Source organism: Castor canadensis, chromosome 8, assembly GCF_047511655.1.
Source record: "Castor canadensis chromosome 8, mCasCan1.hap1v2, whole genome shotgun sequence".
Taxonomy (NCBI): domain Eukaryota; kingdom Metazoa; phylum Chordata; class Mammalia; order Rodentia; family Castoridae; genus Castor; species Castor canadensis.
This window is the reverse complement of record NC_133393.1, coordinates 81403206-81427545: the sequence shown is the minus strand read 5'-3', so window position 1 is coordinate 81427545 and position 24340 is coordinate 81403206. Positions and strand designations below refer to the sequence as shown.

The 24340-nt window shown below is 37.6% G+C and overlaps 1 protein-coding gene across 14 annotated transcripts in view; it reads right to left on the bottom strand.

Annotated features, from left to right (window-relative positions):
* Nucleotides 1–24340, bottom strand: part of Tmem117 (transmembrane protein 117) — a 554639-nt gene that overhangs the window by 281114 nt on the left and 249185 nt on the right. For all 14 annotated transcript variants that reach the window (XR_012450820.1, XM_074083197.1, XM_074083195.1 and 11 more), the window contains one exon: nt 22128–22227. Coding sequence is in view for 13 of the 14 variants with exons in the window: in XM_074083197.1 (XP_073939298.1) it covers nt 22128–22227 (100 nt within the window). In the remaining variant the exon portion in view is untranslated. The remainder of the gene's footprint in view (nt 1–22127; nt 22228–24340) is intronic.

Sequence of the window (24340 nt, the reverse complement as noted above, 5' to 3'; positions counted from 1 at the left end):
GAATAATTTGCTCCAAAGGCTTCGCACAGTGATACTTGCCAGCGTTTCCTGAAGGCTGGTATACTTTCAGAGGAGCCTTCTGCATCAGAAGGATCCCCCAAAGTTGCTTTATAAGCAGCCAAAATCAAGTTCCAGACTTTAGCCCTAGAGGTCATGTAACATTTACTGAGCAACGTGTGGGCCCTTCGGGTGCTACAACCCAAGAAAAGAAGCCAACTGTTTTCTCACCCATGTTCTCTTCCTGCCTACATTCCCAGGCATGTTATGTAGTCTCCCAGTACCAAAAGCTTCTACCCCTTGGTTTCCCTTCAGCCTTGAAGTCTGATGTTTATGTCTCCCTACAGCAATGGTTTGCAAAATTATGTCAAAATGTTGCCATGCCATACTTCCTAGAACAACTTTAGAGAAATAGGTCCCAAACTTTCCTACATTTTAGAATTTCTAGGAATCCATTAGAAGACCCAATATTCAGACTACACTCAGACAAATTAAATCATTCTCTCTTTGAGTGACACAGGTATCAGTAGTCTTTGAAACCAAAAGATGATTCCAATGCAAAGAGACATCTGAGAACCACTGACTTAAGGGATTCAGTTAAAAATTGATTAAAGCAACAAACTAAACAATAAGCGTAGCTCATTATACTTGGAAACTGCATAACAGCTTCATAAATACTGACATCTCAATAATGTTTGTATTCATTTAAGATTTGCACAATGAATATTCATTAAGAACCCATCTGCACTCTATTTCTTGATGATAAACCAAAGCTAGCAAGTCAGTCAACAAATACAGCATGAGCTTCAGGTCTCTCCGCACTCACGCTGGTAACAGCTGACCTGACCACAATAACAAGTATTTCATTAACACTTCAGTAAGTGTTATTATGAAAATGTTTTTGCCCACTTGAGCCTTAAATGTTTGGGTGGCGTAAGTGCTAATTGGTACAAAGATTCTGTGGTCCTCATCAGCTATGCTCAGAGTGCAGGGAGTTCTTGTCTTCCTTGAAGACAAGTCATGCCACAACAGGAAGGACTAACCCTTTGGAGGATGGATAAGTTTATGTGGTGTGATAGAGATGTTCCAAAGTGACACCTGCCCCAAATTCACTCCCTACATTGTTTTTTCAATACTGCTATCATGTGTCAGTTTCTATAAGCAGTCTTGTCCCTTCCTTTACAGGCTCTGTCTCAGACCCTGATGCCAACAATGAGGTTGCTTACCAAAAGAAGCAGACTGCCATCTTAAAGAGAGACTGATGGGAGCCAAGAAGGATGTCCATATGCAAAGCACCTGGAACTGGCAGACAAGAATTCGCCCAACATTCATGTTATAGAGGCCATGAAGTCTCTTGAGTCTCAAAGCTATGCAAAAGGAATAATCTGCACAAAGATACTTCTACTGGTATCTTACAAATGAGGGTATCTAGTATCTCCCTGATGACCTACACCAGCTGCCTGAGATGGTGCCTGCCACATTGCGCCATATTCATTCCAAGACTGGCAAGTGTTGGCCCAAAGGTCTGGAATGTGAGAAATCTACAAGCTGAACAACAGGAGAAGTCACTGACAGAGTGCTGTGCCCCTGGTGCCAACAAGAATGTTGGGACTGGGGCTGGGGCTGGGGCTGGGGCAGCAATGTGATTTGGAGGATTTGGTTATGGATGTTGTCTGCCACTTTGGTAAAGTTGGAGGAAATTATTTTATCTTGAGTAAACTCAAAGCCAGAAAATAAACACAAAAATACCATAAAGTCAGAGTCTCTAGCAGGTGACTGGTGGCCAGAATTTGTGCTGAAGTTATATCCTATTTGGCACTAATGTATTTTTGTGTTAAACTGAAATTTAATGCCTCTTTACAGGGAATATCTTCAACACAACTGCTGCCCTCACATACACATTTCTGTCTCATACTCACAGTCTTACTAAATCAGCTTGAACTTGAGTACATCTGTATTTGCATCTCTGGCATTTATTAGTCATGAAAGTTTAACACAGAAAGCCCCTGTCACTCATTAAAATCTCACCACAAAGAAAAGAAAAGAAAGAAGACAAAAGAGAAGAGAAAAAAGCAGATTTTTGAAGGGATTTGAATAAAACAAAAGTGGATGCAAATTCTACACAACAGCAATAGGTGCCAATCAGGCACAATCTTGTGAGGGGCTGACTAGACATTTAACCATACTTAATATAATATAATGCTCACTACATCACCCATTTATTATCATTCTACAGGGGCTTAATATGCATTTGCTAAGTGAATAAAATAATGAAAAAGTGAGAGAGACCCTTAGCAGAGCTTTGAATACTAAGGGTCTTTAAATTTGCAAGATGAAAATTTGATAAAATACTTTTAAGTTTTGCAGGGCGGTAAATATTTGATGAGTTTCAACATGTAAAAATATTTTGGAGGTAAAAAAGCTAGTTTGAACCACATGATCATCTTAATAGGTGCAGTAAAAGCCTTCAATAAAAATTTAACATCTTTTCATGATAAAAGCACTGATGAAACTAGGAATTAAAGGAACATACTTCAACATAATAAAGGTTATATATGATAAGCTTATAGCCAACATCATATTAAATGGGGAAAAAAATCATTTCTATGAAAATCAGGGAAAAGACAAGGGTGTCTACTCTCTCCACTCCTGTTCAGCATAGTCTTGGAATTCCTAGCCAGAGCAATAAGACAGGAAGAAGAAATAAAAGGATTACAAATTGGAAAGTCAAACTATCCCTATTTGCAGATGACATGATCTTATGCCTAAAAACCTGGAAAAACTCCACCAAATTCTTTAAGACAACATAAACAGCTTCAGCAAAGTAGCAGGATACAAAATCAATTTTCAAAAATCAGTAGTTTTTCCATACACCAACAAGAAACAGATTGAGAACCATTTATAAGAGCCTCAAAAACAATACCTAGAAATAAACTTAACAAAGGATGTTAAAGATCTCTACAAGGAAAACTATAAACCATTAAAGAAAGAAATCAATGAAGACTACAGAAGATGGAAAGATCCATGCTCACAGATTGGCAGAATCAACATAGTGAAGATGGGTATATTAACAAAGGTGATAAACACGTTCAATGTACTCATCACAGAGATTGAGAAATCAGTTGTAAAGTTCATTTGGAAGCACAAAAGACAGCAAATAGCCAAGGCAATACTCAGCAAAAAGAGCAGTGCTGGGGGTATCACAACACCCAAGTTCAAACTATACTGCAGAGCCATAGCAATAAAAACATCTGGTACTGGCACAAAGACCAATGGAACAGAATAGAACACCCAGATATGAATACACACAGCTATGCCCACCTGAATTTTGATAAGGGTACCAAAACATACAATGGACAAAAGACAGTCTCTTCAAGAAATTTTGCTGGAAAAACTGTGTATCTGTATGCAGAAAGCTGAAACTAGATTCATGTCTGTCACCCTGTACAAGGTACAACTTAATATAAAACTTGAAATTTTGAAACTAGTGCAGGAAAGAGCAGTGTATACGATAGAATTGATAGGTACAGGCAATGACTTCTTCAATAGAACTCAAATGGCTCAGCAACAAAGAGTGATGACTGACAAATGGGACTACATGAAGTTAAAAAGCTTGTATACAACAAAAGAAATGGTTTCTAAATTGAAGAGGCTGGCCACAGAATGGAAGAAAAATCTGCCAGCTATACATCAGACAAGTTGCTGATAACCAGAATATACAAGGAGCTCAAAAAACTAAACTCTCCCCAAAAGTCAATGATCCAATAAAGAATTGAGCAAATGAACTGAATAGAGTTTTTTTTAAAGGAGGAAGTCCAAATGGCTAAAAACACATGAAGAAATGCTCAATATCCTTGGCCATAGAAGAAATGCAAATCAAAACCACACTAAGATTCTATCTCATTCTTATTAGAATGTCTACTGTCAAGAACACAAACAACAAACAAATGTCAGTGAGGATAAGAGGAAAAAGGAACCTTCAGAGACTGCTGGTGGGAATGTAAATTAGTACAACCACTATGGAAAACAGTATGAAGGCTCCTGAAAAAAACAAAAATAGAACTGCCATATGATCCAGCAATACCACTCCGAGAGATATACCCTAAGAAATGTATATTAGGTTAAAACAAAGGCACCTGCACATCCATGTTTATTGCAGCATTATTCACAATTGCTAAGCTATGGAAACAACCAAGATGCCCACTGCTGATGAATGGATTAAGAAAATGTGGTATTTATATATATATAATGGAATTTTATTCAGCCACACAGAAGAATGAAATTTTGTCCTTTTCAGGTAAATGATGGAACTGGAGAACATCATCTTAAGTGATGTTTTTAAGCCATGTTGAGAAGGCCAAAAGCTGCATGTTTTCCTTCATATATGGAATATAGACCTAATACAAATACAGCAATACTATGAAAAACAGGTCACACTAAGGGGAGGTCACATATGAGAGAGGGAGGGTAAAAGAAGGAAGTTAAGAAGATTAATATGGTTGATACACTCTCTATACAAGATTGAATAAAGAATTTTTAAACTGGTTGAATCCACTATAGGAAAAAAGACTAAGGTAGAAAGAAGATAAATATAGGAGATGAACAAAATCAGGCTATAATACATACATAAATGGAAGTGACACAAGGAATCTCCCTGTGTCTTAAACAAGCAAAAATGCCATTTTCCCCTTTTTCTTTCTTTTTTATACAAAATCAGAGAACAGGAGGCAGAATAGTTCCTGCCTGGGGATTTTGGTACTGGTGAGAAAGGGCAGGAGGTAGTAAATAGTGAAGGAATGAAGGCAGACTGCAGGAGGTCCCAAAAGGTAATAATTAGCCAGGGAGACACTTCTGCTTTCCAGGAAACAACTGTTTGCACCAGAGAGACATCTCAGCCCTCAGGCAATAAAAAAAAAAAAGGCTATAAAAACCCAATTTCCAATCTGACCCATGAGACCACCAGTTTCCAGGTCCCTGACCCACAGGACCACCAGTTTCCAGGTCCCACTGCATGCCCCCATGCAGCCTTTCTCTTCTCTTCTCTACAGATAAAATCTTTTTGACTTCTGCTGCTTGAATCTGCCTCTCCTTTCAATCTCAGAGTGGACTAAGAACCCCAACACCTGAAAATTCCTGCATGTCATCTGTGTATCATCTGGTGACCAACAAAGGGACACTTCTTCACCTGAGATCAGTACAGTTGTGCCAAACTGGATGGGGACTGCCTAGGAAGTGGCTGTGATTGTCTGGCATGCCGATGGAGTCTGCCATCAGGATGACTTTCTCTCTCTCTCTCTCTCTAAAGAGGGTTTGCCCCTTGGGAACAGGCCTCTACAGCTGTTAAAGCAGGCAACCCAAGAAATCGGGGGCCAGGCAGGGGCTCATACCAGACTGCCAATGCTATGGGGCAGAGCTAAAACTTAGTGCACCAAGGCTTTTTTTCCTCTTAACTCTTGGCTCCCTCCCTCCTTAAACTCCCTCCCTTTCAGATCTGACCCACTAAAAAGGAGGTCCAAAAACAGTCAATGGAAAGGAAAGTTTCTCTTCAGGCTATAAAGGTACTCTGGCTGGGACAACTCCCCGGTAAGACCCAAAGGCTGAAGATGCTGCTTGACCCACCCTGAGCCACCAAAGGTGGCTAAGTATTGGAACCTCTCCAGCCATGTTTGTGGCAAACAATCAGATCTCTACACTTTCTTCACAGTTTCCATGGCCCAAGAGTGGAGGTCACTCTCACTTCCAGCGCTCCACTATTGCCTCTGGTGGGATTGACCTGGACAGCAGTGATGACTAATAATCCATCATGCATTGAGCCTGGAAACTCTCTTTCCCCCAATCCTCAGATTCTCCTTCCTCTTTCCCAAGTAGATCAAGATGAGTGGCCTCCCCACTTTGTTCTACACAGCAGTGGGCATCCTTTTTCAGCTGAGTCTGGGAGAGATCCCTACATCCCCCATTCAAAACCTAATCCTTAGACCATGTCTTCAGGAGCTCCCATGTCTCTTCTGCAGCCCCCATTTCTGTTGAGTACACCAAAAAGTGCTACTCTCTAACTTGGGCTTAACTGTTTTTGTTAGGCATCTGGTTGATCTGGTTAAGCAGGTTCCCTATAGACTGCCGTCAGGGGAAGACGATAGAGACCTCAATGGTTTTCTCCCTTTTAGTCCCTTACTGCAACAACAAAAACAATGACTTCATATGCTCCTTCCCTTTTCATAGAAAATATATGTCCCACAGGATATATAGGGGGACAGAAGTCTACCTCAGCAAGAGTTCCTATCCATGCTTCCACAGGGGTCCTCCCTCTGGCCATGCAAGCCCTCTTAGTTACTTTAGAGCCCCTCACTGATAGAGTTGTTTTTTAAATTACAAGCCTTTGGCTGGTAGAAAAGAACCAGGCACTTGGGTCTCAAGGCAAATAGGCAAAATAAAATGAACAGGCAAAAAAAAGGATCAGGGCCAATAGTGGGGTGGCTGCAGCCAGATGTACCTAAGTGTCTTCCCCACGACCTTAGCTACAGGTGGCAGTGGGTGGGAGAGCACAGGAGAGAGGGACGCCCTCTCCCAAGTAGAAGATCTCCTCACCTGGGATGCCTAGATAAAAGGAGAAAAACCCCTGTTAAGATGGTCAATTTTCCCTTGCTTCCCTTTTTAGATGGGGAAATGAAGCTTCTAGGATCCCAGAAGGATCCCCCCCTTGCCTGCTTAGAAAAACACTGGAAAGACCATAATCCAGAAAGTCTCCAATGAAAGCAACTCAAGATCCAGGCCTGGCCACAATATCCTCTGGGAAATGGACAAAATGGCCAAAAGGAGGGAGCATTAATTATAATACCATTCCATTAGATATGCTCTGTAAAAAGGAGGGTTAGTGTACTGAGGTCCCATATATTCAACTTTTCTTTTTCCTAAGAGAACACCCAAAATGGCTGAGCAAAGGCAGGCTAAATACCCAGACCATGGTGATTCTTTACAAAAAGCCCCCAAATTCCCTTGAGGAACCAGAACTCAAAAAATCATCTAATGCCCAAGATCCCCCAACAATGTCAAAGGAGGCCCTCCCCTGAGACAGAAATCAAATCTTACTTCTCTGGAGAAACAGCAAGTACAAGATGAGCAGCTGCAGCTGGGGACAATTATCACTTAGATAAATGTGGACCTACAGGCCTATCTCAGACTGGACCCTTAGAGGAGGAGGAGGGGAAGGGGGAAGAAAGACAGAGACACTGGATACCTAGAAGAGAATCCTGATTCCCAATTCTCACAGGAGATCAGGCAGTTCCTAGGTATGATCCTAACTGGGACCCTGAAAATGACAAGGATGAATGGACCCATAACCACTTCATCTACTGCATTCTTGAGGGTCTAAGGAGAGCCAAGATAAAATCCCTTAATTACTCCCAAATCACAGCTGTACAGCAAGGACCCTTAGAAACCCCAGTAGCTTTCCTATGGAGACTTAAGGATGCTTTACAAAAGCATACCAATATTGTACCAAATTTCTAACACAGTCAGCCCCAGATATTCATAGAAAGCTTCAGAAACTGGTGGCTGAAGGGAGCAGAATCTAGACCAATTGGTCAGTGTAGCCACATATGTATACTATAATAGAGACTTAGAAAAGGAAAAGGACCTAGAGAGGGAAAAGAGAAAGGGTAAAAAGCAGGAGGGTCTGATTGCAGTTCAGAAGAGGTTCCCCTGGGGCAGAGTCCATACCTGAGGACATGTTTTCAATGTGGACACAAAGACCATTTTAGGAGGGAGAGCTCTGGAGGAAGCCACCTCCAGGACCCTGATCCATATGCTGAGGAAATCATTGGAAGGCACACTTTCCTCAGTTCCCAGAGCCTCCCACCCAGTGATGGGTCCTGGGGTCTTCCATCCAGGCTCCTGTGACCACCATAAAAGCAGAGGAGCCCAGGGTGATAAAAACTATTGATAAACACAAAGTCAGCTTCCTTATTGATACTGGAGCCAGCATTTCCACTATTCCTTTCTCTCCTAGACCTGGGTTCTCCAAGAAAATTACTGTTCAGGGAATATTAAGCCAGCCCCTAGAGTGTTATTTCACTCAGCCTCTAGCCTGCTCCTGGGGAGATTTCCACTTCTGTCACTCCTTTTTAATTGTCCCAGAAACCCTTACTCCTCTGCTAGGGTGATACCTTCTATCTAAATTGGGGGTACAGCTCCTTTTACCCACAGAAGAGTACTTTTGCCTGCCTCTGATAGAGGAACAAGTAGACTCCATGGTGTGGATGGATGGACACACTGTGGGACCGACACAAACAGCAGTCCCAGTCCTAATTCATCTTAAGGACCCCTCTTGGTTTTCCCATCAAAAACAATATCCTTTCAGATCAAAAGTTAAGAAGGGGCTAATTCTCATAATCAAAGATTTAAAGAGACAGGGACTGCTAATAGAATGATCCAGCCCATACAATACTCCTATCCTCTGTGTCAGGAAGGGACCTAACAAATGGAGGCTAGTCCAGGATCTCCACTTGATCAATGGAGCAGTAGTGCCTCTCCACCCTGTAGTTCCAAATCCCTATACACTTTTATCCCAAATACCCCTAGGTACCGCTTACTACTCTGTCTTGGACTTAAAGGTCGCCTTCTTTTGCATTCCCTTATATACTAAAAGTCAGCCTATCTTTGCCTTTAAAGACCCCACATGAAAGGCTGGACAGGTCACCTGGTCTGTCCTCCCCCAGGGACTCAGAGACAGCCCCCATCTCTTTGGGTTGGCTCAAACCCAAGACTTGGCAGAGTGACAATATCCCAATCTACTCTGTTACAATACATAGATGACCTCCTTCTCTGTGGATGAACTGAGCCTGTCATTTTGCAAGCCACTAAATCCTTACTAAACTTTCTAGCAGATAGAGGTTATAAAAATCTCTAAAAAGTAAAAAAAAAAAAGCCCAATTGTGTCAGTCTAGGGTTACATATTTAGGTCTTGTCCTGGAAAAAGAAATGAGGGCTCTAGGAGAAGAGAAAATCTGTCCAATCCTGATGTTTCCTCTACCTAAGACTCTAAAACAATTGAGGACCTTTTGGGGAGTGATACTGTAAAATTTGGATCCTGGGATATGCAGACCTAGCCAGGCCCTTATATCAGATCCTTAGGGAAGCACAGAAGGATCCCCAGCCTTTTATTGAATGGGCTGACAAGTCAAAAAATCCATTCTACCAATTAAAAAAAGACCTTATGACAGACAGCTCCAGCCCTGGGTCTCCTGGTACAAGACAAGTTTCAACTATATGTCTATGAAAAGGGAGGATTGGCCCTGGGAGTGGTGATTCAGCTCTGGGGCATCACTCCCCAGCCAGTGGGCTACTTAAGTAAAGAACTACATCAGGTAGCCAAGGGATGGCCAGGATGTCTTCAAGCAGTCACTACAGTTAGCCTTCTAGTGCCTGAAGCTTAAAAACTGGTTCTAAACCAGCCCCTAACAGTTTACACTCCACACGACCTAAGGGGAAATTTTAAACTCAAAAAAGAGGTTACTCTAATAGTTTTAGGTATAGCAACACTGATAGCAGCCCTAGCTGGAATAAGCTATGGGGTGTTTGCCAATCATGTAATTGCAAAAAAACCTAACCAAAGTAATAAAGGACACCTCAGACCAGGTAGGCCTTGCCATTAAAGACATGCAAAGGTCTTTGTCATCCCTTGCCTGTATGGTCATGGACCATGGTTTGGTCCTAGATTTTCTTTTGGCTAAACAAGGAGGGGTATGTGCCATCACCAATACTTCCTGTTTCACATATATAAACACTTCAGGCATGATAGAGGAACATGTACACTACATTCTCCCACAAGCTAAGTGGCTCCAAGAACAGTACCTTAAAACTCAGATAGCCACACAGGTATGGGACCAAATAAAATCCTGACTCCCCTCCAGGATGTGGTTCCTACCCTTTCTGGGGCCTATAGTTGACATTATGTTCTTACTTGTGTTTGGACCTTGCATTTTAAACTTACTGGTGAGGTTTGTTTCTTCTGACCTAGAATCCATCACTACAGATGCCCCTTGATGACAACCCCTCTCACAGTCAGTCCTGAGGCTGCAGACCCCTTCTTTTCCCCCTGTCAGCAGGAGGCAGTCACTGAATAGACTTCCTCATCCCTATTCCTAACAGCAGTTAGGGCGATCATTGAGAGGGGGGACTTGAAGGGCAGACTACAGGAGGTCCCAAAAGGTGATAATTAGCCAAGGAGACACTTCTCCTTTCCAGAAAGTATCTGTCTGCACAAGATAGCCATCTCCACCTTTGAGCAATAAAAAAAGAAAGACTATAAAAACCCAGTTTTTGACCTGACCCACAGGACCACCAGTTTCTGGGTGCTGCATGACCCCATGCAGACTTTCTCTTCTCTTCTTTACAAATAAAATATTTTTGACCTCTGCTGCTCGAGCTTACCTCTGCTTTCAATCTCAGAGCAGACCAAGAATCCCAACACATGAAAATTCCTGCATATCATCTGTGTATCAGGAGGGTGAATATGGTACAAATACTGTGTATTCTTATATGTAAATGGAAAAACAATATCTGTTGAAACTATTCTAGGAATGGGGCTAGTGAAGGGATGAAAGAAACATGGTGGAGGGGGTGAATTCAAGTATGATATATTGTAAGAACTTTTGTAAATGCCACATTGCACTCCCACCCAGCACAACAATAAAAAAAAAAGAGTATATGAAGAGAAAAAAGTTAGTTTGAATGAAAGTAAAAAAGATGACATCTTGCTAGGCACCAGTGACTCACACCTGTAATCCTAGCTACTCAGGAGGCAGAGATCAGAGTTCAAAGCCACCCTGGTCAAATAGTTCATAACACCCTATCTCAAAAAAATCCATCATAAAAAAGGGCTGGTAGAGTGGCTCAAGGTGAAGGTTCTGAGTTCAAGCTCCAGTACCACACACACACAAAAAAATGACATCTTAGGAAATATTATATAAAATAGAACTAAAAGTAAACATAGATTATTTTCCTTGACACCAAAGAAAGTATTTTCTCCAAAGATATACTGGTCTATAGAGATAGCTGACTGAGAATCAATATCAAGAACAATTTCAGAAAGATACCAATGACCTTCAATAGAGACTTACAAAGCTAAGAAATAAAGTATGTAAATAGGCACCAGGAAAATTTATTCTGCTTTTTAAAAGTGTTCATATAATCAAAATAAAGGGTTATTTTTAGATGATAGCATTTGGTTGAGCTGAAAATTAGTTCATTTTGCTAATCTTTTATTTAAGCAAAATAAAATGCATTTTTTTTAATTACACTTATATCTGCCAAAAAATTTATTCCATCATCTCTAGTTGCAATTTAAAATGCCAAATAGAAATTGGGATAATTATAACATAAGTCAAAGAAAAAATATTCAGATCTTGAAAATTATTAGCTTTCATTTTTCTTCAATAGCTACAGGTTCACAGTATCTTTTACAATGTATTTTAAAACCTTTAAAAGATATACTGTTCTTTTCAGTGAAAATGATGGCTTCTCTCCAGGTTTCTGGTTTAATCTCAAGCATTTGACACATTTAGGCATTGCTTTTCATCTATCCTCTGGTTAATAGTCAAGGCAAGAACAACTTAGAATTTTTAAATTAGCACATGTGGTGTCCTAACTTTCTTTTTGTGGTGCTCTTCTATAGCATCAAAGATACATTTCATGTAGACTTTATCTTCTGTTTTAATTGAGATCTTTGGAAATGGCAAAGGTATTTATTTGATGTTACACTTGACTAGTAAGTAATTACAATTGCACACTTAATTGACTCTTCTTTTTGTACAATATCATGTTCAGAAAGTGACTTAAGAGATTTCATTGAACAACTGGGTAGACTAATGAAGGATAGTGGAGTCAGACCCAGGGCTGGGATAAGCCTTAACAAATTTCAGTAGCTAGGGCAAAAAGCAGTTCATTATTTCCTTCAGATATATAAGAACACAGAAGGAATATGCTAACCATTGCTTTAAGAAAACTTTTACTCAGGGTTGGTGCATAGCTCAATAGTAGTGTATTTGCTACATGTCTGAGTCTCTGAACTTGATCTCTGGCACCACAAAAAGAAAAAAAATTAAAGAAACATTTCATCTGTGTATGAAGATAAAATAATACAATGGACTGTAAGATGCTGAGTAATAAGAGCAAGGTGATAAAGAGTAAGTAATAGAGAGTTAACCTGGTTAAAGCACCATATATACATGTGTGAAACACCAAGGCAAAATTCTCTGGAACTATTAACATACACTTAAAAAATAAAGGACAGGAAAGTAAAACGAGTCCTGTCCAGAGGTGGACACTAATGGGAGGGAGGGAAGACATAGAGGGTGAAGGATGATAAATAAGGTGGATATGTTTTGTGTTCTTGAACGATGAAACCTGTTGAAATTGTTCTAAGGAGAGGGGAAGGAGAAGAGGGAGAATAATGGAAGGGGTGAATCTAATTAAGATATAGTCTAGGCACATATGTAAATGTCACAATGTATCCCCAGTATAATTATTATTTGATAATAAAAATATCATTTAAAAGAAAACTTACTTAGCCATTTCTTATCAAAATATACCTTTTGCTCACTCTAATACTTCATTCACTTGAAACATGATGTAATAGCTTTTATACAACAATAACAACGAAACCTAAATACAAGGTACTTTGTTGCTATAAATTTCCTTTTGATGTTTATGGAACATTTAACTACAAATGTTTCATACTCAATGAACATAAAACTCTTTAGTACTCTCAAAATCCTTGGGGCAAACAATTGCTAACGTATAGCAATTCAACATAAACAAAACACTCAGCACTTAAATAACTGGGCATGGTATTATCTATCTTAAGCAATGATAGTATAATATAAAACTTACTCTATAACTTTCTTGCAGTTCTAAAATAACGTACTTTAAACTGCCTATATTTATCAAAAGAGGAATAGAATAAATGACTGAATTTTATGAAGTTAACAAGTAATAGTTTTACCGGCTGTAATGTTAGTATCAGTTAGTAGTTGGAAAGATGCACACTCCACTTTCTCTAGCTGATAACAAAATTCAGCAAACTTAATTTACAAGCTGCCAGGAAAATTCAAACCCAAACTTGTGCATATTCTATGTTGTATTATGGTCTATCATTAAATATTCCCAAGAAAATTATTTAACATGGCAGGAGAGAAAAGTCCTTCAAAATATGGAACCTTGGAACCAGTTTTTCTGGATTTAAATCTAACTTTTTGCTTTGACTATCCATGTGACCTTGGGTAAGGGAAGAACATTTAACTTCCCTTATCCTCACTGTCTGTATTTGTTTAATGATTGTTATCAACGGGAAGTGAGTACAGTACACCCTTGGTATCCATGGGTATCTGCTCGCAAGAAGACCGCTATTGAGGAAAAACTGTGAAAGCTCAGGATGCCTAGAGCTCAGTGCTGTGCTGCAGATGCTGGATTCTTTTTTCCCATAATGCTATCCAACTGCTGCTAAAGACATAACGCCTTTCAACAATTCTCAAGTTTTCACTTCAACACTTAAAATTAAGCATATTACATGCCCTTTTTGACTTGGGAGGATTACCATAGTTTTTAATCTTGCTTTCTAGGCACTATTTCTTTTAGAAAGCATATTTTCACAACATTAAAGGCAGGGAAACACTCAGCAGATCATGCAGTGATTTCAATACAGGACTGACTGAGATCTCTGGATAAAAACACCACAGTGTGCATGTGGGAATTTAAAATTTTGGTTTTGACATTTCTTTTGATTTTTAAAATTTTTATTATTATTTTTGGCCACACTGGTCAAATTGTATGGAGTAAGTCTGTGAATAATGTGGACTTACTATACGATGAATAATAAAATGAAATGAGTACCAGTTAATATTAATTAAAATTAGAACTTAAAAAGAAAAGAAGCCCTTTCTTTCTTTCTTTCTCTTGGTTGCATTAGAGTTTAAAGTCAGGACCTTGCACTTGCTGTGCAGGGACTTTACCACTTGCGCCATACCTCCAGCCCTATTTGCTTTAGCTATTTTTAAGATGGGATCTTGCTTTATTCCCAGGCCATCCTGAACTGCAACCCCCCTATTTACACTTCCAAAGTGGCTGGGATGACAGATGAATGCCACTATACCCAGTTATTTGTTAAAATGGAGTCTTGTGAACTTTGTGCATAGGCTAGCCTAGAACCAAGATCCTCCTAATCCCTGTCTCCCTAGTAGCTAAGATTAAAAGTGTAAGCCACCACTTCCAGCTATGTAATTCTTTTGTAGTGCTTTTGGAAGCAATTTAGCACCATTTATAAGTCAAGCACTTCTAAATATGTATCTATGTGTGCATGCAATATGTAAGCATTATTTGAATATGTGTAATATATAATTGTATTAGTATAAATATAATATACATACTTATATATAAACACTAAATATAAGATACTTAGAATTGTGCTTGACCTATAGGAGATAAAGAAACAGGGAAGTATGCCCCCCTACTTCTATTTTTTCTTATTTTGGGGCAGCACTGGAGTTTGAACTCAGGGCCTCACACTTGCAAGGCAGGCACTCTTACTGCTTAAGCCACTCTACCAGCATCCCCTTACTTCTAAAAGAAGCATAAGCTTCTTTTTAAAAATTCTAATCTGACCTAATATTAATAACTAGCCCTCATTTCATCGTATCATTGACTTCAGGGGGAAAAAAAATCAAATAACAAAGCCTCTTGGCATTTACTCAAGTTTCTTCAGGTAAATGAATGATAAATGGTACTTTAATAGGTATGGGACATTTTGTTAGGGAAATCATAAAGAATGTGTGGACAAAGGGGACACCTTTGATAAAGTATAAACCAAGTAATGGAAATAAAGTATAATGGAGTTGAAAGAAGCTAAAAGTGAGTTGGGAATGGAAAGCAAACATGAACATCCCTTGCCTCTAGTGGGAATGGCTTTCTATTAGAAATGTCCTCAGTGTCTTTCATATTTTAATGTACTTCAATTCAACACCTTTTCCTAAGTGCCTTTCATACTTAGTGTAATATATGCCATAAATTTTTAATAAATGAATATAAATTACATACAATACACCTATTACCTACTGTGGAATTTTTTGACATTTTTGAGAGACATTAAAGTTAGCAAAGGCCAGAATTTGTGCTTTGATTCTTAAATATCTACACATTACATTGCACTCATTTTTACTCAAAAATCTTTTCTTTACATCTTACTCTATTTATATGTTTAAAAGCCAAAAGTCCTGAAAATCAAGACTCCTGATCACCATTTGCGATCCTCTCTGAACATAAGAAGTTAGACCCTCCTGTCTTATTAATTTTTTAGTGAGAACTTATTATTTTGAAGGAACATGAAACACAAAGCTAAAATATTTATAGAGACATTAAAATATTTATACATGCAAAAGTAAAATGGCCACATTTAGTTCCCTCTTTCCTAATGAATGAAAAAGGAAATATAAAAAACAATTCTTCTTGTAGACTCTTTGCTTCATTCAAATGATCAAAGAAACTGGCAATTTTTTTCTGGCAAATGTAGGTGACATTAAATCTACTGTTGCTGCTTTGTCTGTCTGGCACCATCCAGATCCTCCTCACTGGCTGTGATACTCTACTCCTTAAGAGCACAGCACACACCCCATGGTCCAGATCAGAGGCAGACTCTCCCTGACCTCATGTGAGCACATCTTTGCTTGTCTTCTTTCCCTTCTCTTTCCTGTTTCTTTTCATCTCCTTCCATGTTTCCCTGAGGAGCACTTCCTTAATAGATCAGGTGCCCTTAAATCCCTGATGCATGTTTTTCCCCCCTAGGGAATCTCACATATAGCAGAATCTTTATAAAAGAATAGTAAATTGCTTAATTAAATGTTTGAAACAGTTTCACTTTTTACTAGGTAAAGTAATGAAATACAAAAATTTTACAAACATGGGATCAACTTATCAGAAAAGAGGATGAAATCATGATGTAGATCCAATGAACAGGCAGAAAAAACAAACAACAAACAACTCAGAGTAATGTTTAACTTTTGGTTCCATCTCCAGCAGTTAAGTATCTGGTTTGCACACTTCCATTTGAATATCCACTGACTCACTGAGTGTGTTAACTCTTTCTCACCCATGTTTTACAGTTTAAATGTTTTCCTGTTATGAAGTTCAGGAAAGCTATGATTGACACTTTACTTTCAGCACTAAATCAAATTCAATTATGCTCTTTATTCTATCATTTTGAAATATCGGTGGAAACAAAATAATTAGAAAACTGGCCTTGAACATAATTTGAATTGTCAAGCACAATTTCAAACAGATAATGATTTAGTAGGTTATTTTCTAGGTTATTGTTCATTGAAGAACAATGGCAAATATATACTAGAAAAAATTTAACTAAATAAATATTTTTAATTTGGTAAAATGAAAACAATACAGGCAATTCATTCCTTCCTTCTGTGTGTAACAAGCATGGAAAGACAGCAAAAAAAAAAAAAAAAAAAAAACCAAACAAAAAACTTACCCAATTGTATATATTTTTTATTTTTTCCCCTCAGTGGGACAATTATAACAGGTACCAGAAGCATCAAGACAGGAATGATTTTTTTTTAATTATCAATTTTTATTAGGATATATTCATTATCCAGGGGGAGATTCATAGTGACAATTCCAACTAAGCTTATTTTGTACATTGGTTAGATCACCCCATCGTCTTTCCCCCTTAATCCACTTCTCCTCCCACTTAAAGCAATTGCAAGAGGTTTCTTTGTTCTATTCCATATATGTATGTGAAGTTCATCAACCATATACCTCACCTTAATCTCCTTCATTCCCTCTCCCACTATTATCCTACACACAGTGTACCTATTTTACAGTCCTATCTTACATTATTAATGTTTAAGTTGGTCTTCAGATTTTATATTTGCATGTATATATGTTTTATTTCATATTTTCTATATTTAAGTTGGAAGGAATACTTTACCTTCAAATGCTGCAGAAGTAGTTCCCTCTATTCTGTTCTAATTCTCAAGGACTCACCATCCATTAAGGCTCTCTTAAGACTCCACTAAAATTTCTGCAATTTCCTGTCTTATGTAGTGATCGCTCCTTGCTCAAGTGACTGAAGGGACATATCTCACCCTAGCTGCCTTCCTCCCCACAGCTGAGCTGGGAGCAGGACTATATACTTACAGCATCCATGCTCTGGCAGGGTCTGCAAGTCTCAACCTTCACTTTATACTCTTGCCTTCTATTCTCAAGGGTTATATTACCATTCTGGAAGAATTCCACTGATAATCTATCACTTCCACTCAAGACTATTCACAAGCATGGGCTACACAGCCATGGAAACAAATTTAGCACAAGCAAGAGCACAGCCTAGTTGAAGTGTGATGAGGAAAGGAGGAAAGCAGGATTGATAACATTGTACCTAGAACAATATAGCTCTTGTCCTCTCTTTTCCCAGCATTGTAGAACACTTATTTGCAGCAATAAATCACAAATTGAATTGGGAAAATGAAAGTTAGTGCTTATGTGTGTTTATGATCTATTTATTATTCTTTCCGCAAATATTTCTTGAGCACCTATTTCATACCATTTTTTCATGTTGAGTGCTAAGAACACAATTGTGAACCTAGTTCACATTATCAGCTCCATTCAAGAAGATTCTAGTCAAGGAAAGAAGGAGAGTTCATATGAGTCTGTTAAATAACCACAGCCTTTTGAAACAAAGATAATAGCAACATAAAAAAGTATTTCTAAAGAAATAGAAACTGTGTGACAAATAATCAGGCAAAAATTGCCATCCAAATATTTAGATAGTATTTACACATAAAACAGGCATAGTTAAAATAGAAGGGCAAGCTATATTTCTAAAATCACTTTTAAATTTTTTATTCTTGCTAGAATTTCAATAGAAGTCATTAGGCAAATTTAAATGCTTTATTTCTTGTTGTAATCCAACTTCCAAAGTTATATTTTATTAGCCAAAATCATTTCTATGGATCATATTAAATAATCTTGTTTGGCTTTAATGAGGCTCCAAGTTTCAAAAAACAACTATTTAATTCACACATACAATTCTATAAACAGATGGTCACAAAAAGCACTCAAAATAAAGGTAAAGCTAACCAGTACCCAACTAAACTGGTTTATATCAAGAAAAGGTATATATGATTTCATGGTAGAGTCTGCACATTAAATGACTATCCCAGCTAATTCTGACAATAATATGTCAAAGTCAAGCAATGTCCTGTGATAATTGGGACTTGATATGTATGGTATATAGTTTTTAGGGTGAAGGATGCCTTATGGCTTTATTATTTACCATCAGAATTGTCTTCTTAGGTTATAACTCAGTATCACTTTACTTGTACCTCCCCTTGCTTCATAAGAACCTCAATCCTTGTCGTCACTGTTATATCATATTATTTGTTACTGTAAAATTTAGAAAGCAACTAGAAGAGAATATAGCAGGGGCTAGGGAAAGGGAATGGTTAACAGTGGATAAATAGGTAAGGTCTTTTCCCTCTGGTATTAACAAGTGCTATTATTATAGCCACAGAATTCCCTGCCACCTTAGAACTCCACAGAGGCTGACAAGTGGATGGAATACTCAATGGCACAAAGCATGAGCACATACATGGAAGTGATGTTGTATGAAACAATGTTACTGCTTTATGTACATTTTCATGTCTGAACTCTTCTTTACTCCTGCTAATGAAAAAGGGCCACCTCAGTGCTAGATTATAATACTCATCACTTTATGTAATTCTTTTATCTTTTAAAAGCCAATTTGAGAAAAAAAATTATAACCTTAACCTGGCATTATATAACTTTGTCTTCTGCATGGGGTCTACTGCAGACTCAGGTCCACTCAAGAAATTAGAGCTACTACAGCTTGATGCTCAGTAGTAAAAAAGCCAAAAATATTTCTCAGATTGGTTGTTAGATTGATATTAGCCTTGTCTTTGGATCACATCAGTCCAGCTATTCCTTTGAAACCATGGAAAATTTTTGAATTATTTCCAAAAACGAAAAATTATCCATTTCAGAAATACATTAAAAGGCACATTTTGGTTGTTAATGTAGATAGTCATTTGCTTTTCCAAGACAGTCACATTCATCATTGATATTCATTTCATACAGAGAATTCTATACACATGAAGGTCAAAGCTACCTGAGTCTCCTCTCATGAGGAAAATGTTATTTTTTAAATGTTATCAATGCACACATATGTGGATATATATAAATATTTATTTGGAAACTTAGTGCCCAGTCAGTGACTAGAAGTGGGAATAGAGATGATATGCTCTGGGAATCCTCCCTGTGTGACTGTACTTTCAAAGCAGGACAGTTTGGTATTTCCTTTGCTATTTCAATCCCTGTGTCTAATGGGGAATGGGCTAAGCTCTCATATAACATATAAAGAAAGAGATTTTCGATTCTATCCCAGTTTACAGAAAGAAAAAGAGAAGCCCATGAGATTCAGAAGCACTTTGGAAGATTAAACCTAGAACACAGTTTTCTTGATGCTCAATTCAGTCCTGGTTTTGTGGAAAAGCAGTAATCTGTAGTATAGGAAAAAGTTATCAGATCAGCTAATAGAAATAGAAGGAATTAAAATAGCAATTTACAAGAAACTATGAAGGTTAGCCAGACCTTGGATAGACATCAAGACCAAAGGGTGAACCATGGAATTCTTTGTATTCTTCTTAACCACATGAGAGGTCAGATAAGTGCACGATAAGACATTCAACCAGACAGGATTAAAGTCTTTTGATCAAAGCTACACCACGTATTTTCCTCTTAAGGCTGTCTGAGCAACGAGACCTTACCTTTCAGTTAAAAAGAAACAAATCCTAAAAAAACAAAAGCAATGCAACCAGTAAATATGGGCAGAGCTCTATAAAGTACAAGAAACATCATCTTGAAGAAATGTTTGGGAAAGAATTAGATACAATTGGGTCATAAACAAATAATGAGGTCACAACAGAATAGAAAGTGGTTTGTGTATCAAACGCTGATGTGAGCCTACAAACTCCAGAGTGATTTTGTAATCCTGTTGGTCTGCTGCTTCTCCCTTGAAATGTGGTCAGGGTCAGTGTTGGAGAAAAGTTAGGAAGCAGTGGACCACATCATCTCAGTCAACTCAGCACTGGAAACTAGAAGGAAACTCTAGATACACTGGACCCAGGCCTTGGATATGGTGAAATGCTCACATTCTTGGGGCTCCTAAGGCACCCTTGGGTCAGGAATCCTAGACAATGTGAAGCTAGGCAATACAGCCTGTCCTTGTCACCACTTCAAATGAAAAGGTCCAGCCAAAAATATGTACAACAGCAATAAAGGTTTATATCTACTTACACTCTGCATTCTAAATTCTGTCATAGGGCCATAGATTTAATCTCTTACAGAAAATATGTAACACACATAGGAACTATTAAACCCATTTGTGAAATGTGCAAACTGGGCCTCTGAGGACTGTATATTATTTATGAAAGGTCAAATCATAGGTCTTGAGCTCAGAGAATCCTAATTTCTGAATTCTCAATCTGGTCTTTTTTCCTATTTTGTTGAATGTATTTGCCATAAAGTCAAAATAACAATCACAATGAATGTAGAAATTTTTGAAAAGACCTCTTCCCAAGTTTCAAGAATATTATGTTTCAATTTGTGTATCTCTTTCCAAACAGCTTTTCCCAATGGAAATGCAAGTTTTGAAATAAGGCATCCTGATCTCCATGGTTAGCCTATTTCGATTGCTATTTCTGGTGACTAAAAATTAAATGAAATCATTTTTAGACTTAGGTTTTAATATTACTGGAGTGGGATACATTTGGTAATCCTTCTGCTAGCGTTTGAAAAATCAACAGGATGGGAAGAGGCTCAAAAACAGAGTGTATGAATGCTTTGCCCTTAAGTCACATTTTGAGAAATGTGTCCTCGGTTGATTTTGTTAAGTGAATACACACTACCACACACCAGTGGGCTACTATACCCATTAGCCTATCTGGTATACACCATTGTATATGCAGCCATTGTTGGCAGAAACATCATCAAGGACAAGACTGTACTTCACACTTTTCCAGTATTATCACAGCAAGCATAGTTAAGCTAGAACAGCTTGTTCCTTGAAAACACTTGTTCTAGGTAAGAAATAAAACTATTAGTAAAAATAGCAGGACATCTGCTATAAGGTTTATCTACTAAATTTGGAACACATCCATAGAAGCCTAACCATACCAAGTCGCTTTTCCTTTAGCAGCTCTCCTCATTTTCAGGTGAATGGCTTGACAAAGCTAATTAACTACACCCGTGAAAGGTGTCAATAAAGTGTTACATCTTTATGGGGTTTATGTTCTTTGTACTCAGTGATTTCGTTACAAATATATCAGACTTAGAATCTATTAGCAACACACTATCTTTAAGTTTAATTAACCAATTGTTAAAAACAGAAGTTAACTCTCTTAACAAATGAACTCAGGCTCAGCATGAAATACAGGTTTTCTCTGTATCACAGATTTATAATTATTAAAACTAACAATGCACAAAAGAGATTTAAAAAGAACATCCTCAGAACTCTATGTTACTGTTAAGTTAGTACGTTCAATGAGAAAAACAAATATAAGGACTTATTTTCAAAGTCATTAAAGAACGTTTTATATGGTTTTCTAAATCAGGCCACACCAGATTCCTTACCTGAAAGTCATGTGTGTCAAAAAATCAATCTTCACAAGATTAGAATTTCACAGGGAGGAAATTTATGTTAGGTAACCTGTGTGTTTGAATGTTCAAATAAACGTGTATAGATAAACAGATGATGGTGATAGATAGATAGATAGATAGATAGATAGATAGATAGAGATAGATAGACAGACAGAGAGGTATATAGATATATCTCATGGTGGAGATCCATCATTAATATTCTAGTTGCATTGATTTTTTTCTGAGGTTTACAGAAGTTACATATAATTTCTGAATATATCTATACTCGCAAATTTGTTCCACTCAAAAAAGAAGTAATTATTGTATTCAAAACCATTAAAAGCAGTGTCTTTTCAGCATTATAAACAAGTCTGCCATCTGATGTAATTTTGAAATGGGAGAAGTTAAATTTTTCTTACCATCCAAGCTGTGACAAAGTCACCCATCCAGGTCCCTACTGCAGCTAATTTCATGAAACTTTCATTGCGGATGCCCATGTAGTCTGTAATGATATATGCTCTGTGGAAACAAACACACAAGACATTGCCCAGACTCAGAGAGCCATTCAGTCAAAACTTCCTGGTTCAGCAACACTCAGAAGGACTTTGCCCTCTCAACAAGCTTCCTTGCTTTTATCTCGCCACACATGTTTATACATTTGAAAGGCACAGAAGGGTTTGAGGGTACATGGGTCAGTTTCAATTAGATTTGCAGACTGATTGTGGCTCTAGCGATTACCATGAACATTTCACGCTTGAGCTGCAAAACTGACAACAGCTTTTGAAAAATTCAACAGAAATACTCAGGAAAGGCATCATTTCATGCTCACTCAAGTATAAGCGAGCGAAAACAATTCCTAAATTAGATAACTTGAAAGAGGAGAGAAGCGCTAACCTGGCTCCAGTTCTGTCACACCAGAACTACTGACAAGGTGCTGGGCTAGGCGTTAGATACAATATCACACCTGAACAATGTCAAGTTTTTAAAAAAATTTCTGCACAATGAAACAATGAAAAATTTTATTTACATATGTGTTATTTAACCTGCTTCTGGGATACCAAAAAACAGAATATTCATCCTTACCACTTTATTTTTTATAGCTAATTACTGTTTGCTTGTGATAATACAAGTTCATATTCTTCTCAACTCAGAAAGAGATTTGAAGATTTGTTAAATATCAGGAATAAGATGATGGTACTTGCATTAACATTTTCTATTTTCTCATATTCTAATTTTTACTAATTATTATTTTTCCCACTTTATGATTTCTCTGAGAAAACTAGGATAGACTCAGAGATTATCTAACTGGCTTGATCAATAACACATAACTAATCAATTTTCTTTCTCATTTTTTTAACTTTAAGGCTTTTTTTCACTTTAAGACTTTTTTCATTCAGATTTTTCTTTTATTTTAAATTTTGTTCCTTTTCTTATAAATGGTGATGCCTGTGCAATTTAAAGTATCAGTTAAACTTGATTCTTCTAGATTCATTTTATAAGAGATAATGATATGATTGTAATGTATCTTCTGAAATTATGAAAAAACATGTTTTTTGAGGTTACTGAGAGGTAAACCATCAGGTTGTTTAAGGTAAACAGTAATCATTTGTTTCTTTCTGGAGTTATTTCATGTGGTTTGGTTACTCATGTAATAAACAGATATTTAAATAGTTTTATTTAACAACAAAAGCAAACTTAGAAACTCTTAAAACAACTCTTTTTTCCACAAGTTTTATTCACTTATCTTGGAAGGTCTATGTAAATGTGTTGAGTTATCACTCAACACAACTTAATTTAAGTTTATATTGATTCTCAAATTCTCAAATACAGCATTTAGCCATTATGCTATACCTTTTTGCTAGAAGTATTAGTGGAGGTATAAAAACATGTGAATATCTACTTTGCCTCCCAGTATTTTAGTAGACAACAAAGATCAATATTCAATACCTTTGAAGATGAGTTATAAGTCAACAGTAGCATACAGAAGCTTCATCTCCTCAGAGTCATCATCAAGTACTGGGCTCCTACTCACTTTAGGGTCATCAATCTAAGTAGCTTCTACTTAAAAGCTCAAAGATAATTGGGACGGCTAGATTTTACTCCATTTAGTACTGCTATCAATGAATGGTCCTGTAGGGTATTAACTCTGGTAATTGTCCAGCTCTTTCAGTGACACCTATTTTGGAAAACACATTCAAGGTTGTTTTCCTGCATCTTCACTTTGCCATTAAGTTCTACAATAAATTGGGGTAGAATGAAAATTTCAGGGAACATCAGTTAAAGATGAGTCAACATGGGTCATAACACGTGTATACGAAAGCCATGCTAGGAATATTTCTGTATAGCTATCCTCAACTCAACTAGCAAAAATACTTTGTCTTCTTTATTATGCTTGTCTCTTTTATTCAACAAAATTAGTGATAAAGGCAGAACAGGACCTGCCTGGAACTGAGGGAGTAAGGGGGGAGAGTGTGGGGGAGGGGGCAGGAGGTAGAAATGACCCAAACAATGTATGCACATGTGAATAAATGAATCATAAAAATAAATAAATAAGTAAATAAACAAACCCCAGTATATATATCTATCAAACTTATATTAAGTGTCCCAGGCTGACATCCTCCCTAATGACCAC